This window comes from Ceratotherium simum, chromosome 29 (assembly GCF_057802395.1).
Source record: "Ceratotherium simum simum isolate JZ-2026a chromosome 29, ASM5780239v1, whole genome shotgun sequence".
NCBI classification, from domain to species: Eukaryota; Metazoa; Chordata; class Mammalia; order Perissodactyla; family Rhinocerotidae; genus Ceratotherium; species Ceratotherium simum.
In genome coordinates, this window is record NC_141928.1 from 33,285,381 (window position 1) to 33,303,134 (window position 17,754).

General features: G+C 38.2%; 1 protein-coding gene across 1 annotated transcript in view; it reads right to left on the reverse strand.

Moving 5' to 3' along the window:
- PLPPR1 (phospholipid phosphatase related 1) overlaps nt 1-17,754 on the reverse strand; it is a 256,655-nt gene that overhangs the window by 18,891 nt on the left and 220,010 nt on the right. Inside the window, exon 4 of the mRNA XM_014782029.2 lies at nt 12,873-13,005. Coding sequence (XP_014637515.1) covers nt 12,873-13,005 — 133 coding nt within the window. The remainder of the gene's footprint in view (nt 1-12,872; nt 13,006-17,754) is intronic.

Genomic DNA, 17,754 nt, shown 5'->3' on the forward strand with positions numbered 1-17,754 from the left:
TCTAAACGCATTTAGAGACACACTAGGCCGGAAGTGGCAGGGGTATAGGCATTGGCATCTTGCTTCTGAGAGGAACAGACTTGCAAGGTCTAGAGAGCAGTGCATGTGTGCCCTGTCGCTTTGTGTGCCCTCCATCTTTTTAGCAGTGGAGGTACGGGGAGATGCTGGGTTACTGGAGCTGAGGAGTACTAGTAGAAAGCCTGCTAACCTGGGTTTGGACTCAATGCTCTGCACACCAACCTGCTCTCGAGCTTAAGCTCTGAAGAGCAGATACACTTCTATCTGCTGACGAACACCAAATGTGTATAGATCTTGCCCACTTAAGAGTGAATAGGGGTGACTTCCACAGGTAGGGGGTGCCAAAGGCAGGGGGCTGGACAAAATGGGTGAAGGGGGTCAAAAGGTACCAACTTCCAGTTATAAAATAAATAAGTCATGGGGATGTGATGTATAGCATGGTGACTATATTTAATAACATTGTATTGCATATTTGAAAGTTGCTAAGAGAGTAGATCTTAAAAGCTTTCATCGCAAGAAAAAAAACTTTTGTAAGTATGTATGTTGATGGATGTTAACTAGACTTACTGTGGTGACCATTTTGCAATATATACAAATATCAAATCATTATGTTGTACATTTGAAACTAATATAATGCTATATGTTACTTAAACCTCAATTAAAAATAGTGAATAGGGAGAAACAAATAATCACATATTACATAGGCTCTTGGAAAAAATACTCCTATTTTAGACTAGTATGGTACCATTATACCTCTTTTTTGTAACCCTTGTCCCAGTAGGAATTTTACATTTGTGTGATTATTCAATAATGTCCATCTCTCCCATTAGAATAGTAGAACACATAAGCTCTATAACAGCAGAGAACACATCTATTTTTGCTTAACATTGTCTTCTAAGCACCTAGTGTCAAACCTGGCACACAGTAAACATTTAATAGATATTTGTGGAATCAATGAATGAATTGCTGAAGAAACTTCAGAGAAGGTTAACAGGAGAAGAGGAAAAAAGAACAAAAGAACTTGTGCAAATTTTCTTATGCATGTTGGTGTCTCACATCCCCGATTCTATTGAACACAGGGTTGACATCAAAACATTTAGCATGTGAGTTGTAGGACTCATGTCCCTTTTTTATAAACTTCACAAATCCAGCATAGTGCTAGGCACCTAGCAAATAAAGAGAGTAACTGAAAACTGAGACTTCATAAGTGACTCATGAGGCGGGAAAATTTTAAATCAAAATTTGGAAATCAAAGCTTTCTTCATTTTCAAGGCAGCAAGAGTGAAAAAAAACCCTTTAAATTAGAGTATGAAGATTCATGCTATACACGAGAAAGACTTTTTACCGGGGACATTCGTGACACACGATGAATCTGGAAGTCATAATGAACTTGGGAAATCCTGATGGGTACAGTTTTACTTAGACATGCACATCTTTGAAAGAAATGCTCCCACTTCTGGTTCTGAGAAGTTGCAATGGTTGTCAGTTTGAGTATTAATACATGGGGACATGAAAGCATGGCTTCTACACATTTTCATGTGGAGAAACTAACACATAGAACTTTAAAAAAGAAAGGATAGTGAAAAAGACACAAAAGCCAGTTATCTGGGTTAGGTTGGTAATAGTACTCTCTGAAAAGGGGGAGGAATTCTACTCCTTCCTTAACATATGTTCCCAGCCTCTTATCAAAGATTTCTACAAGAGGACTGCTCTCTTGTCTATGTAGAGCAAAACAATGCAATGAAAGAGAGAATTAAAGAACTATTGTGTTGTGTGATATTGAGAATACTTGAACATTTTCTTGTTTTCAAAATTTAACCAGCTTTGTGAATCTTTTGTGGTAGCTTTTCTCCTATGATCTTCAAGAAACAAGGAAACTTGCCCTCAAATCAGTTCCTGGCCCTTTGTTTTAGTTGGAAAACTGATGAAAATTTTATTCTGCACAATCAAGTACAAGCAAGTGGCATAGGTTCACCACGTCATTTACGACAGTGGAAGGGGAACACTGAAGGAATTCTTATGTTCAGTTTCCTCAAAGTACGTTCTGATTCAATCACCAACTCTTAATTCTAGAGCGCATCTCTCATCAAATCACCATTGTAAATAAAATACAAGATAGAAAGAAATGAATATAGTTCATTTTTGCTTTCTTTTGCCACATTAAGATCCCCAGTGGAAAATCTCACTGGAGAAAGTCATTTAGCTGTTGCAAATGTGTTCTCAATTCAAATGTGAAGACCATTCCTTCCAGAAACAACCGTTTCTTTAGGAAAAGTGAGTGAAATGTTTTCTCAACATGCTTTATTCAAACTGGAAGTTTCCTAATGAAGATATTTATCTGCAGTTACCATGTTCATCCCATTTCCTTGCAAGGATGTACCGAGCTGATGAGATGTTTGATTAAGACTGCCATGGATCCTAGGTAATAATAATAAGATAATAATAATGATAGCCAATACACTGTGCTTAGTATATACTAGGTATTGTTCTAAATGCTTTGAAATATTAGTTCAATTCCTCCTCACTACAACTCTATGAGGTAGACTCTATTATTACCTCCACATTTCACAGATGAGGAAACTGAGGCACAGAGACGTCAATTAACTTGACCAAGTTCATACAGCTAATAAGTAGAACAGCTGGGATTAGAAACTAAAAACTATGGCTCTAAATCCATGCTCCTAATCATAACCCTCTAAGCTTATATTTTCATGTACTTAAAAAAATACGTGTAGGCATCAGGCCACAAAGAAAGCACTTTAGCTCCTTATGTTTGGTAGCACGTGCGTGCGCGTGCACACACACACACACACAGAGGCACTAAGAAGGGGCAAGGATTTAGAGCACGCCCCTGATTAAATGTATCGCACTTGTCACAACAGAACAAGAATTCCTGAATTTTTTAGCCAACAATTTTCCAACAAGAATATGATAGAATACCTATGATATGTCATCATTAAATGAGGCACTTTTCTCATCACTTTGGCAATGAATCTGACTTTTTTTCTAGTACAATACAAACACAATTGGTGCAAATTGATCTACATACATCAAATATTATCTAATGCTTCAAAAAGAAGTTTCTGACAAAATTGAATATATCATTTTCTTGGATAGTTAATTTCAGGGCTTCACAGAACAAGATTCTTGTGGTTTCTTTCTCCTACAGACATGGTGAAAACACTGACGTCTGACAGCAGTCTACTTGTCTTGATGGCATGGTTTTCATCCTAAGAATAGACTATATTTAAATCAACTAATCTCAACTTCAGTTACTTTACCTGCAAAATGAGTTTCAAATAATCCTTACATCACAGGGTTATTATGCAAATCATAGGAAGTAGTTATAAAAATATTTTGTAAATTGTGAGATCTATGTAGATATTAGTTACTCTTATTTTTATAACTAAAGGATGTAGATGTTCTCAGTATTTTAAATAAGTTGATTATAAATTCATTTTTAAAACAGAGGAAAGAGATAAGAACCCCATAATTCTATCAACCTCAAACAAATATTCAACTCTGTATATTATTCATCCTCTGTATTAATAAAACACCTTTTACAATCTGATGAGCTGGTGGTTCTTAAAAATACACTATATTTATCATTATTATAACTGCTCATCATGATAAGTGAAAATAAAGGATAATTACTTAATAGGGATGATGGGTGATCAGCTAGAAAACCCCCAAATATTTTTACAAGTGAAAGAATAAACAAGTACATTTTTATTTCTCCAAAGCATAAATCACATGACTTCTTGATGACATGGTTTTATCTCAACAGGAGTGTCTTCTTTACTCCTTTCTCAGGATAGCTCCTCCATGCTTCCTCTCTCAAATCTCTGACTCCTCTTTCATCCCTGCTAGTTTTTAAATATCTGCTTCTCAGTTCCTCTAGGCAGCGTGGATCCAAATGCTGATTGATAGTGACAAGAATCCTAAAAGTCTGCCAGTGGCAATGATAATTTTACAGTAAAAGGTATGGAGGACGTGGATGCAGAGAAGTCTAGGAAGTACACCCTAGATAGAAATTAGATGTGGAGAGGGAAGATTTTAGAGCCCTTACCTACCAAGGTTTCTAAACACAGGCATATCAAAGCCTGGAGGACTTCCAAATAACAGACCTCAAATTCTGCCCTTTCTGATTCACGTTTCTAAGTTTCTAAATCCAAAGCTGATGATCTGAATCTACCCCTATTCCCACCACCAGAGTAGCATCAAGTCCCAAAGGGCAGCTGCCAGCCCAGCTCGTGACTAACGGATAGTGACCCGCGGTGCTTCCTCTGCTCGATGCATTTCCTAACCACTTTTATTATGTTCTGATGTAATAACTTAAATTGTTTCCAAAACCCACACTGCTTTTATTTTTCAGTATAGAAAACTTTGTCCTCAACCAATTGTTGGGAGTCATTTCTGATATTCAGATAGTATTTTTGCACCTTATTGTGTCTAATTTTGTGTGTGTAATATCTTGCATAGCAAAAATACTCAAAAACTTTTTAAAATAAGTCTTTGACTTATACTCATTTTCTTAAATTTTTATAGCTGTGGATCTCAGCTGAGGGTGATCCTGCCCCTAGAGAACATTTTGCAATGTACGGAGACAGTTTTGATTGTCACTAGTGGGGGACGGGGTGCCACTGGCACCTGGCAGGTAGAGGCCAGGGATGCTACTAAACATCCTACAATGCACAGGACAGTCCCCTACCCCTATACAGAAAAGAATGATCTGGGCCAAAATGTCAATAATGCTGAGGTTGAGAAACTGCTTCACAGCAACTAAGTTCACTAAAGTGCCGTGAATTGGCATTGGCTAACCCACGAAGTGCTGGAGAAAACAGCAATCTGCTCAGTTAGTCCTTTTATTTGAGTGTAGCCGCTCAACACTGGTGCTGGGGAGGGTCCTTGGAAAAGGATCACTAGAGTCTCCTTTGACTAAATAACTTTCCTCTTGATAATTAGAGCAACCTATAGAGTCATGGGCCAGGAGTCTTGTCTGGATCTGTAATGCTCTGGTTCACTGAGGATGACACTCAGAGGGGAGCAGATTTGCTCTCTGCACTGAGCAGGGCAACCAAAAGCAGCCTCATCACAACTTTTTGAGACCTGAGCAGAGTTGATCCCTGGCTGTGCCTTTCAGGTCAACCGAGACTCCCAGCTTCAGCATCCCTCCTCTCCCTGCATCCTTGATCTCCACCCACTCCGCCCAGGATCTCTAATCCTGGCCCCTAGTAGGAAGTACCAAACATCTTAGTCTCAAAGTCTGGTGGCTTGGCTGCTCATGGGGTCCAGAAACTGAGGTGCCATTTTTTCCCCAAGATCCATCCTGGTTTTCTCCTCCTGATCTATGTACTTGAGCTTCAACTCTGGTTCCTGTTTCTGAGTTCTAGAAATATCTCCATCTGCTTAGAAATCTCCATCCCCTTCCCTGCTCTTGATATTTTTCTTTTATGGTCTAGCCTCTTGTCTCAGAACTAAAGTTGGGTGCCTGGGTGCTGCTGCAACTTATTTTTAGACTCACCTTCCTCGATCAGCACATGGAGCTGGCCTAGTTCACTGGGCACCTGGTCTCCTGGGATGGTCACTGTCCTGATTGCTCTGCCCTGCTGTGAAGTCACTGGCAACTCTAAATAATTTTCATTGTAGGACAGCCTCGCCCTCCCCATTGCAAATTGCATGTCTTCCTCCACAAACCCCCTATATCCTTTCCCTACTTTATTCTTCCTCCATAGCGCTTATCTTCTAACAAACACTATAATTTACTTACTTATTTTGTTTAATGCCTGGCTACCCCCACTAGAATATAAACTCAGTGAGGGCAAACCTCGTTCTATTTGGTTCATTAAGATGTCCTCAATACCTTCATCAGTGTCTAGTGTATGGTAGATGGCTAATAACTTATTCGTCGAAGGTTGAATGAATACAATCAGTCCCCCAGTTTAAATTTAATTACAAATACCAAATGCAAGTAGAAATGGATTGACTGAATCAAATAAAGTCTCTTTTCAGATAAAGTACATTTAAATGACTTTCAAAATTAAGAAGGATTTTCTAGTTCTCGAAAAGGCTGACATTAAGCTTGTCTCAGGGTATCAATTCTTACAACCATAAAACATTGTGACCTTTGAAACTGCATTTAAAATATTCATGCTTCATTTAGATCACACTTAATTTATGGCAATTAAATCGTGTTACATGAATTAACTGTTTAGCCTGGCACTTTCTAGTCTGTCTGGTGCTACCTAATCCTTAGACCCGACCTAAATGGCGTAAGACTTGCCTGGAATTTAATTACATTTTTATGAGAAGTAATAATGGAGCAACTATGCAATGTCAAATGAAAAGCCCATAATAAATAGCTTCTAGAAGACAGGCTATTTTAGGTGCTAATATGCAGGCTAGTCTTGCCATATTTGGATCAGTTTTTTTCTTTAACCTAAAAGAAAGTACTTATTCAGGAAGGGAAAGTTAATTTAATTTTCCTTCTATATGGCAAACAAACCAAAAACTCTCATCAAATTCTAATGCTTTTTATTCGTTACTTTTCAATATTAAATTAAAAAGTTACTATTTAATAATTGATATTTACAAGAATATGTTTACTCAAGCATATTTGTGAATGAAAAGAATTTAACTGAACTTATCTTCATGAATTTTGGGGAAAAATGTGACTTCCTTCTTTTGTCTTTGTTGCTGAAAAGGAATGAAGGGGTTTATCTCTTGATAACATAAATCTGTGTATTGTTGTTGCTATTGAAGTTGCTATCAATTTCATGCAATACCAAAGGAAATGATACAAGAAGGGAAAGGATGGAGAGGCAAAAAATGAGGGAAGGGAGAAATCTAAATATGTGTCACTAATTTGACTACATTTGTTTTTATAAAATGTTGGCCAAATTTGCTGGTTCAGCCAATTCCTTTCCTCCCTTGCCACATCGTGTAAACACAACTGAAGAATTTATACAACAGTCTAGAAATGAGTAGAGGAGTTTAGCTATGAGGGTTTTATACGTAAAGGGGAGGCCAGGAATCTCCCTTATAATGAGAAGCTTGGGAAAAAAATTTAGTGTTGGATTTGTGAATCAGAGGAATTCAGTCTTCTCTGTCAAGGTCAACACAATTAGCATTTATCTACAGGAGGAGATGGTTTAATTAGAATATTTTCCCTTTGACTTCACTATTCTTGCCATTTTCTCACTTAAAATTTAATTTGGATCTCTAAGATGGGGCAGTGGGCTCTCTGTTCAAGTCTATGCCACACAGACTAGAGAAGACAAAGAACTGGGGAGCCAGGGTTCCACTTTGAGCTCTGCTTTTTACATTGAAGACTATGTTAAAGAACTGGGCCATCCTTCTGGATAGCCTCTATTTTGACACCCCTCCCTTTTTTTTTTGTAAAAGGATGTTCAGCTCTTTTTCTAATTCTAAAATTATACATAGTCATGATAAAAAATTGGAAATTACAGTACAATAGAAAGCAAAAAATAAAAATTATTTATCCATTATCCTACAACTCAAAAGTGACAATAGTTACCTTTTAGTGTATTTCCCTTCAATCTCTTTTCTATGGGAAACACACACATATATACAACCCCGAACACACACAAATACATACACATTTATATAATGTATCCTTTTTATTTTGAAATAATTATAGATTTATAGTGTCTTGACTTTTTCACGTAACATTATATCTTGAATATTTCCCCTTTCATTAAATATTTTTCAGAATACCATTTTCTAAGGTTGCAACTTATGGTGGTAGCATTATTTTTTTAAACTACATTATTAGATATTTCTAATTTATATATTTTTGTTTGTTTTGTTTTTTTAGTGAGGAAGATTAGCCCTGAGCTAACATCTGTTGCCAATCCTCCTCTTTTTGCTGAGGAAGATGGGCCCTGGGTTAACATCCCTGCCCATCTTCCTCTACTTTATATGTGGGATGCCTGCCACAGCATGGTTTGATAAGCGGTGCATAGGTCCACACCCAGGATCTGAACCTTCGAACTCTGGGCCACCGAAGCAGAGTGCGCGAACTTAACCACTACGCCACCGGGCTGGCCCCTCTAATTTATATTTTGATTAAATAATTTTAGTCCATAAAAATTAATCTGCATCTCTGATCATTTCCTTAGGATAGATTATTTGAAGTGGAATTTTGGGTTCAAAAGGATAGTCATTTTTAAGGCTATTTACATATACTGTTAAATTGCTATACAAAAGGGGTATATCAACTTAGTCTCACCAGAAATGTGTTAGAATCCCAAGTTTTTTCTCATCCTTGACAGCATAAGGCATTATTTTTTTTAGCTTTATTATTTCATTGGCCATTTTTGCAATGCTGATTGTATGTGTTAAGAAATATTATTTGTAATGAATTCTAGAATAATCACATTAACTGCAAGAGAAAAGTCATGCCATTTCAGCTTAATTAGAATAGTTCGCTGAAAACAATTGTCATTTTCTTTTTTTTTTTTGTGAGGAAGATCAGCCCTGAGCTAACATCCATGCCAATCCTCCTCTTTTTGCTGAGGAAGACTAGCCCTGGGCTAACATCTGTGCCTGTCTTCCTCCACTTTATGTGGGACGTGGCCTCAGCATGGCCTGACAAGCAGTGCGTCAGTGCGCGCCCGGGATCAGAACCCCGGCCGCCAGTAGCGGAGCGTGCGTACTTAACCGCTAAGCCACAGGGCCGGCCCCTACAATTGTCATTTCCTAATGCCGATTGCATAGCCTGTATTTTGGTGGCTACTGGGCTAGGAAAAAGGACTATTAAACTCTTAACAATAATGTTTCTAATACATTTTTATTACTACTTTATTTTATTTTAATTTTTTTCAAAGGAAACATCTCCATTTAAAAGACCTTTGTTTCAAGTAGTACTTTTTTCTTCTTATGAAAAAAAATTAATTCACACATACTCAGAAATAGTACATTACGTTTCTTAAGATAACTAGACTCCTCCCCGACCTCCAACTCTCCTCTAGGAAAAGTCATTATAGACTTCTCTGACTCGCCCTTAGAAATTGCCTTATTTATGCACTTTAATTTCCTAGAACTAAGCTGAAGAGTGGTAATAAAGTTAATGAAACAGGAGGCAAATGAATATTTAAGAATCAGCATTTACGGAAGCAATTTTAGGCAAATCTATGATTTAACAAAGTTTATCTTTGATCTTTGCTCTTCCGCAAAACAAAACATTTATTAAAAACCTATTATGTGCCAGGCACTTTGCAATATGCTGTTGATATAAAGTGAAAAAGATACTGTCTCTGCTCTCCAAGGGATCACAAACTGATGGGAAGAACAGACTTGAGTAATTATGGTAATATGGTAATGCCTAGAAAAGACATGGGTGGAAGGCTCAGTGGGGGCCTGGAAGAAGAGGTGGCTTGCTGTCTGGACGGGTAAAGAGGTACTGTGAAGCAGCATTCGGAGGGATGAGTAGGATTTGTCAGCTTTAATGGTGAGAGGTTAGCAATGGGATATTCTGGGCAAAAGGAGCAGCACATGAACAGGAACTGTGACCAGGTATCGCATTGTCCTTCTGAGGGCCTGTGAAGCCCTCAGCATAGCCTGGTGAGAGAAGAGGTCCTTCTGACGGAGTGGCACAAGGTGAGGCTGGAGACATGAGAAGACCTCAGATCACAAAGGGCCTTGTAGGTTATGTTGAGAACACTAGGGATGCAGTGAAAGATTATAAGCAGGGAAATGACTTGATCATACTTTTTGCTCCTGAAAGATCTCAAAATTGTCAACGGCATTTTTGCGAGGTTGGGGTGAATGGAGGCAAGTTGCAAGACAAGATGTAGAGAGACCACTTAACGGGGTAAGAAATTTAAATGGCCCAAACCAGTGGCTCTGAAACTTGAGCATGCATCAGAATCACCTGGATAACTTGCCGTGAAACAGATTATCAGGCTCCATCCCCAGATTTTCTGATTCCCTAGGGATGGGATGAGGCCTAAGAATCTACATTTCTAACATGTTCCCAGATGGCTTATGGTGACTTCCAGGTTTTTGATTTAAGCAACTGGCCAGATCCTGGTGCCATAAAATGAAAGAGGGAAAGCACGCAGCAAGTTCTTCTTTACCCAGCCATCCTCCTTCCCTTTCAATGCTGTTTCCACCAATTCTCCAAGACTTACATGCTGCCTGCTGGCTGCCTCCCTACTCCAGCACCCCTTCTTCATGAGCAGCACCTCAGGCTGCTGAACTCCGACTGACCTCATTTGAATGTCCCTGGCTTATGCTCCCAGGACCCAGGTCTCTGTTAGCTTATGATGGACCCAAATGGACCAATGTGTCATTGATTATGAAAACAGGAATTTGATGCTCCTCCAGGATGAGAAATTTCTACTTTAATATTAGTCTTCCTGGAACCATGCCTCAGCCCAATGCAGAGACCCAATTGGGAATTTCATGTACCACAATAGGCAAACTGCAGGATTCATTTCTGGGTGGTGGGGGGTCTTCTGACATTCCCTGATGAACAGACACTTGCCCTACCAATGCATATAGGCAGACCTATATAACTGACAGATGCCAGTTAAAATTTCCATTCTTTAGACTCTGCCCCAGCTGTAGCGGGTCACAAACAGGTATGACTTATCTTTGCCAAAGAAAAATAACATTGACTTTTCTACAGAAAACAGTATGCAGATGTCTCAAAAAATTAAAAATAGAAATATCACATGATCCAGCTATCCCACTACTGGGTATTTATCCAAAGAACGTGAAATCAACAATTCAAAGAGATTTATGCATCCCTATGTTCATTGCAGTATTATTCACAATCTGCAAGACATGGAAGCAACCCAAGTGCCCACCAACAGATGAATGGATAAAGAAGATGTGGTATATATACACAATGGAATGCTACTCAGCCATAGAAAGGAAAGAATCGTGCCATTTGCAACAACATGGATGGACCTTGAGGGTATTATGTTAAGTGAGATAAGCCAGACAGAGAAAGACAAACACCGTACGATTTCACTCATATGTGGAAGATAAACAAACACATCGATAAGGAGAACAGACTAGTGGTTACCAGGGGCGATGGAGGTGGAGGGGAGGGCGAAAGGGGTAAAGGGGCACATATGTATGGTGACGGGTAAAAACCAGACTTTTGGTAGTGAGCACAACGCTGTCTATACGGAAACTGACATATAATAATGTACACCTGAAATTACACAATATTATAAGCCAATATGATCTCAAAATTTAAAAAAAGATAAAAAAGAAAAATAGTGACTTTTAAAGATATTTCCATTTGATTGTAATCTAATAACCCTCTGCTTTGAATAACTTGCTTTAATTACATGAGCAGGAAACAGATCAGACAGTGGGCATAAAATCTTCTTCCCTGAATCAAATTATGTACGTGTGTGTAAACATTCTTTCTCTTTTTCTCTCTTTCCTTCTTTCCCTCTCTCCCTCCTTCCCCTTGGGAAAAATTACTTTATCCCATTTTGAACCAGATTTTTCATCTGCACAATTAGGACTGTAACCTACCTTACAAGGTGTTGGGTGGATTAACTGAAATAATGTATATAAAGCATCTAGTCCAGCGTCCTGTATAATAAATATTCTATTCTCTCCTTCTCTTTTTTCCTTGATGATTTGTTATCTAGCCACTCTGGTGGGAAGTGACCAAACTCTCGACATCTTGGAAAGGCACCATTGTTAGGAATGAGTGAACCAGACAGTGGTGACGTCATATTGATCAGGGTATACCCAATGAGCCAATTACAGATTTCCACAGGTCATTCTGCAAATACCATCAGCAAATGCCGAAGACTATTTTAATATTGAGCATTGCTTCTTTTAAATTAGATTTTCTTAGGCTTCCCATTCTACTAGTTCCCTCATTCCCACTCCAATCATAGAAGTTATTGCATATTTGATTTTGATGTGGTCATTTGCTCGTAATTTGAGGAAATTCAACCTTTTTCTATAATAGGGAAAAAAAAAGATTAAGGATAAGCAAAAGAGTTGAGAGCATGTTGTATTCTGGCCCTCACGTTCTCAGTTCTATATGTTCTAAATGACATCATGGGTTGTTTTAATACAGCCATGTTCACACTTGGGGAGTTTTATCCTAGCTGCCATGAAGTAGGTATTTGCAGGATCTCATTAGAATGCTGTAATAGTTATTCATTGAGTACTTACTGTTGTAGTGACTTTGCAAGATCTATATTCCTACCTATGCCCATATACACATTCACTCCCATATCTGTAATCATCATCCATATCACCTCAGGAGTTTTTATAAAAGTCTTAGAAGGAGGGCTATAGAACATGCCTTCATTATTCCATGTCATAAACACTAATAAAGCTATTTGTTTTCCAACTTTGGAAAGGCATTATTTTCAAGAACCTGATGGATTAGATTTCTCATATTTGTTAAGTTCCCTGCATAACAAAATAACTGGATGGGAAACCTTTGTCAGGAAATTTGATTATTTCTAAATTCATTTTATTGTTGTCCCTGCTGCTCCCCCCAACCCCCATCCCTGCCTGACTCAGCTAAAGGGTATATGGCAATATCCACTCAATATTAAAATATATGACCAGAGAGAATATCAGATAAATATGGCAAAGGGAAAAAAAATCTAAGTTGAAATCATTCTTAAGACAATTTAATAAGTATCGGTTCACCTCAAGGAAAAAAATTTGATTTGGTACTAGGATTAGGCTCAAATTCCACACTTCCTGGAAAATCCCCAGAGCAACCCTTGCTATTAACGCTGATACTGCCATAGCGTAGTTTATTTTATCAAGCGTGTTCAGCTTTGGTAAATTTTACCCATAAGTGGGGGCTGGGCTCAGCATGCTCTCGTACTCACCTATGAATCTTATGATCCTTCGGAGTAAGGGGTTCAGGTAACAGCATTCTCCGGTTACAATTGTTTTCTCCTGGGCAATCAGAGATTCTCTGGTTGACTTTATGAAATACATGGATATCTCACCAATAAAAATCTGGGGAAGGAATGTTTAAGAAATGTCAAGTTGGAGAGCTGTCTGATAAAAGAGACCAGTGGTTTAAAAAAATTTTTTTTTTGAGGCTCCACAATCCTTTTAAAAGTTATCATGTTGGAGAGATGGAGAGTTAACTAGTAGTTTACGTTTAACTTTTCAAAAGAATTAGAGAAAGCAATAATTGATAATTTCAGATAGATTTTAGGCTATAATATTAAAGTCTAAGGTCATATAAAAACAAGTTGAAATAATAAATTGTAATAGAATTTATGATAAGGCTCACTCATGCTGGGATTGAATTTTTTAACTGAATGTGTGAGCTGCAATGATGAGGAATGACTAGGACAGCCAATGTGCCCAATAAGGCATTATATGTACACATCATAATAAATTATCAGTTCATTATGTGGCAATACTACCATTATTTACATGATAAATACTTATTTTTGAACATGTTTGCCTGAGCTATATTTCTTCTACTCTGAACTGGTTGACTATCCCTTCTTAATGATTGGCACGTCTCCTGTTATCTTGAACTAATACATGTATATTACCAATTTAAATCATAATGCCTTTGCATAAATTGTAAGCTCCCTGATGGCAGGGACCACATCTTATATTTCTTCATTATGCTTAACCACCCAGAACAGTGTATTCTCATTTAAAATAAGGAGTGGCATGAGGCAAGTTGTCACTAACTCTGACACTGACACAATTGAAGACTGAGAACGATCAACGAAGAATAAAAAGTTAGTAATTACCATTATCTATTGAAAACTGGGTGTCAGGCACTTTATCATAGTATTTTTCATGCTCATAAGATCCCTAGTGTAGGTTTTATTACCCTTGCTTTACTGGTGAAGAATGAAAGTTCAACAAGGTTGTCACTTACCCTCCAGAGCATACAACGGGCATGTGGCTGAACTGAGATTGGTACCCAGGGCAACTGGGTGCCAAAGTTCAAGCCTGCTACCACATCATATGCCATTTTTATTTTTCCTAATCATAACTTCAACATTTCTCCAGAAGAATGCAATCCGATAGATGCTCGTCTTTGCTATGCATATGCTTGTGAGTTTAGATAAACTTGATTAATGTTTTAGGAATTCCCATGCTTATATTCCTCCTGTCATCATGAAATATCTGTTTAGATGGATAAAGATGACAACATCATGAATGGCACATGGGTGATGGAAAGTAAACTATAGAATTTTAAAACTAGAATCATTTATAGATGTTTTTCCCGTCCTTTTATGAGTAAGGAAACTGAAGGTCTCAGGGACACGGCCACACATAGTCGGACAGCGTCTTCCGACATAGTCGGAAGCAGCTCTAGAATGTGGCCTACAAATAGATAGTTATCCTGATTGTGTAGATAAGACATCTGAGGCATAGAGGGCTTAAATAATTTGTCCAAGGTCGTCAGAGCTAGTAAGTCACAGACCCCAGCCCTGAAGCCAGGAAAACCTGGCTCCAGAGTCCTTCCTCTTAACTACTACATTTTCACTTAGTAGTGACTCAATAAAATATTTGTTGAATTTGTGTTTAATATTGAGAACATAGAAAACAAAACAAGTTAAATGCAATATGCTTTAAGCACTGAAAAACTCGTGATATTCAAGTACAAGATAGAATGGTGTAGTGGAAATAGAACTATGAGCAAGTCATATTCGGGTGGGGTAGGAAGTCAGCAGGGACAGACAGAATTCAGGGTCAGATAGGCAAACAATGGGCGAGCATGGATCCCCTTGGCAGGTGCTAGCTAGGTATGGCTGTACAGAGTTAGAAATATTTTGTGCCTAACATCCCTTGGAATTAACAATGAGGTAATGCTCTGCCTTGTAAAAATATTTGAATAGCTTCAAAAACTCAGCCATCCCTCTTTGTTCATAAGGCTCCTTCTGCCAAAATAAGGTGCCAAGGGGCTTTGTTTGTCCCTACCATACAGGATGGAACTGCATTGCTGTGCTTTATCTTAGTGAACAGATGGGGATAAATTCATGCATCCTCGGACACATGAAATAGTATTCTCCTGAGGGACCTTTCTCTGATCCCACAGACTAGCTTAGGTGTTCTTGTCGTACACGAACCTCTTACCTTGTGCTCCTCCTTTCTGGTTCTTATCACAAGTGATTACATATTATTAGCGTTATTCTTGGTTATGGGATTACCTGCCTGTCTTATTCTCTTATACCCCCAGGACCCAGCCCAGTGTAAGGTACATAGTAGTTATTCAGTGTTGAATGAATTAAGCATATTAGATTAATGAAGGTCTTTTGGGACATAGGTTTAATGAGATAGGCTATAAAGAAGGAAAAATGATTTCTATTATTTATCCTTCTAGACTCTGTGAAAATGTCACTCCCCTCCCAAAACCTTTGCCAGGTCCCCTCAGGAAAAGGGAGACTCCCTCTTGTCATTGCTCCCACAACACATTATACAGATCTCTATCCTCACATCTATGCAATTAATTCAATGATTATTTGTATGTCCCTGTTCATTGGACTATGATGTCCTTATGGGAAGGACTTATGCCCTTCTTTGTATTGGGACTAGTACAGGAACTGGTATTTAGCAGACTCAATCAATATGTGTTGAATAAATAAAAGATTAAATCTTTAGAGGATCTACTCACGGATAAAACCCTCTGACCTTCATTTCCCTAAAGATGAGCACTGCAGGAAATTCCCAATATGGACCAGGAAGCATGCAGTTCTTAGTGTATTGCTTAAGAATAAATAAAAACCAAGAACTAAATAATACAAAGTGAACTATCTCTTTTGAACTAAATTCACTCATATACTCATTTTGCATCCAACAGTTTTGGAGAGGGAGCTCCCACTCTGCCAGGAATTGTCCTAGCACTGGAGGCACAGCTGTGAACAGATGCATAGGGCTGGGGAGGCGGGGGGTGAGACACAAACTAATAAATATATCATGTAATGGTGTGAAATGACATATGATTAAAAAGTAAATCAGGGAAATGGGATGGAGAGTGATAAACATAAGAAGAAAAAAGAAATAAGCATTGCTTGCCTCAGCCCAAAGGCAATGTTTCAGAAGCCAAAAACATACTCCATAGGAAAGAAATATGCAAATTCTAGAAGTTCTCCATTCAGTGAAGCTTTCCACCACTCACACAAGAGGGCACAAAAGCAAGAAAATGTGTGAGAAAATCTACATATAACCTATCCTTATTAAAAATACACATGTGCACACACAGGTACACACACAAGAATCTAAACAAAACCATTCCCAGGCATACCAGACCAAACAGGACTTATCATGCAAAAGGGTGTGGGGCTCAAATAAATCTGTAAGTAAAATGTACTATGACTCTCATGTCAAAGGTGATAAGCAGCACAAGAATTGTTACTATCGGCCAACAATATTCAAATCACAATCGAGGTATGAAGCATAAAAGAAAAATCAGAGCAAGGAAATATACTAACCTATATATCTAGTTACTGACATAATGTTTGGAATATATTAAGTGATAATGAATATTTACATAAAGAAGAAAGGAAGGAAGGAAGGAAGGGGAGAGAGAGGAAGGGGGTCATTTTATGACTAACAGGTAGGAAGATATTCCTGGTTTTTAGTTAGGACTGTGATGGACATAAAGGTTGTTGATGAAACAATCCAGCTCTCTAGATCACAGTGAGTGGGCTTCAGCAATGTTCATTTTCCTGCATTTTACTGACCACACATAGGGTGCTACTTCCCCAACCACTGGATCCTATAGTCTCATATAGGTCCTGATTTTGCTTAGAGTGAGAGAGAGAGAGAAGGAGAGAGAAGATTCTGCTTGATAAAGGAAGGGGTCTCTCTTCTTTCCTGCTGGGCCTTCAGCTCACACTGGATGCCATGTTGCACACTGTGGCAGATTTATGACTCTGGTTTTGGCAATGGCTGGATTCTTCCATCTGTATCTTTGCCACACACACTCTACCTCTATCTACCACTCTGTTTGAAGAGCAGCTGGGACATGTGGGACTCTCCATGTGTTCAGCCCTGGCTGCCCTGTCTATTAGGACCTTTTGATTGTTGGCTAACGAATACCATATCACTCATAGCAAATGAGAGTACCCTCCAGTGAGAAATGATCAAGGCCAAACTCTAGATCTGACAATAAGTGAATTGCAAATGAATTCCACTGGTGCATTTCTCATCCCTCAGCTATGCCGGCTACAATCCCAAGTGACATAAGACATTTAGATAAAAGTAAATATACGTTAAGTAATGAGGATAACTGTTCTATCTTGATAAAGTTGTCTTCCAAATATGGAAACCCAAATGGCAAATAAACAAATGACCCTGGACTACAGTGAATCAGTTTGGTGTGTTATCTTTTAGACTTCATTTCTTTACAATGTTTTACAGGAGATCTGGTAAGCAATAAATAAGTGATATACATGTAAAATATTTAGGGGACAGTTTTTACATCTCAAAATATAAACAGTCTGCAGAAACACATAGTCACTGGAAGACGTATTATAATTTCATATTCTAGGGGGATTCACTGCATGTTATATGTGGTTATCATTAAAAAGGGCATCTAGAATTCCTGGAATATATGTTTTGGGTTCACACATATGCTATTTGTGGCTCTGGTACTTGGCAATATCAAAGTCGTTGCTGTTTCTTGAATGTGGGTTGTGGAGTTGAAATCCCAGCTCTCTTCTTTTTTATTTTTTTTATTGTGAAATTTTTGCTGTACATTATTGTTTGTCAGTCACCATATAAGTT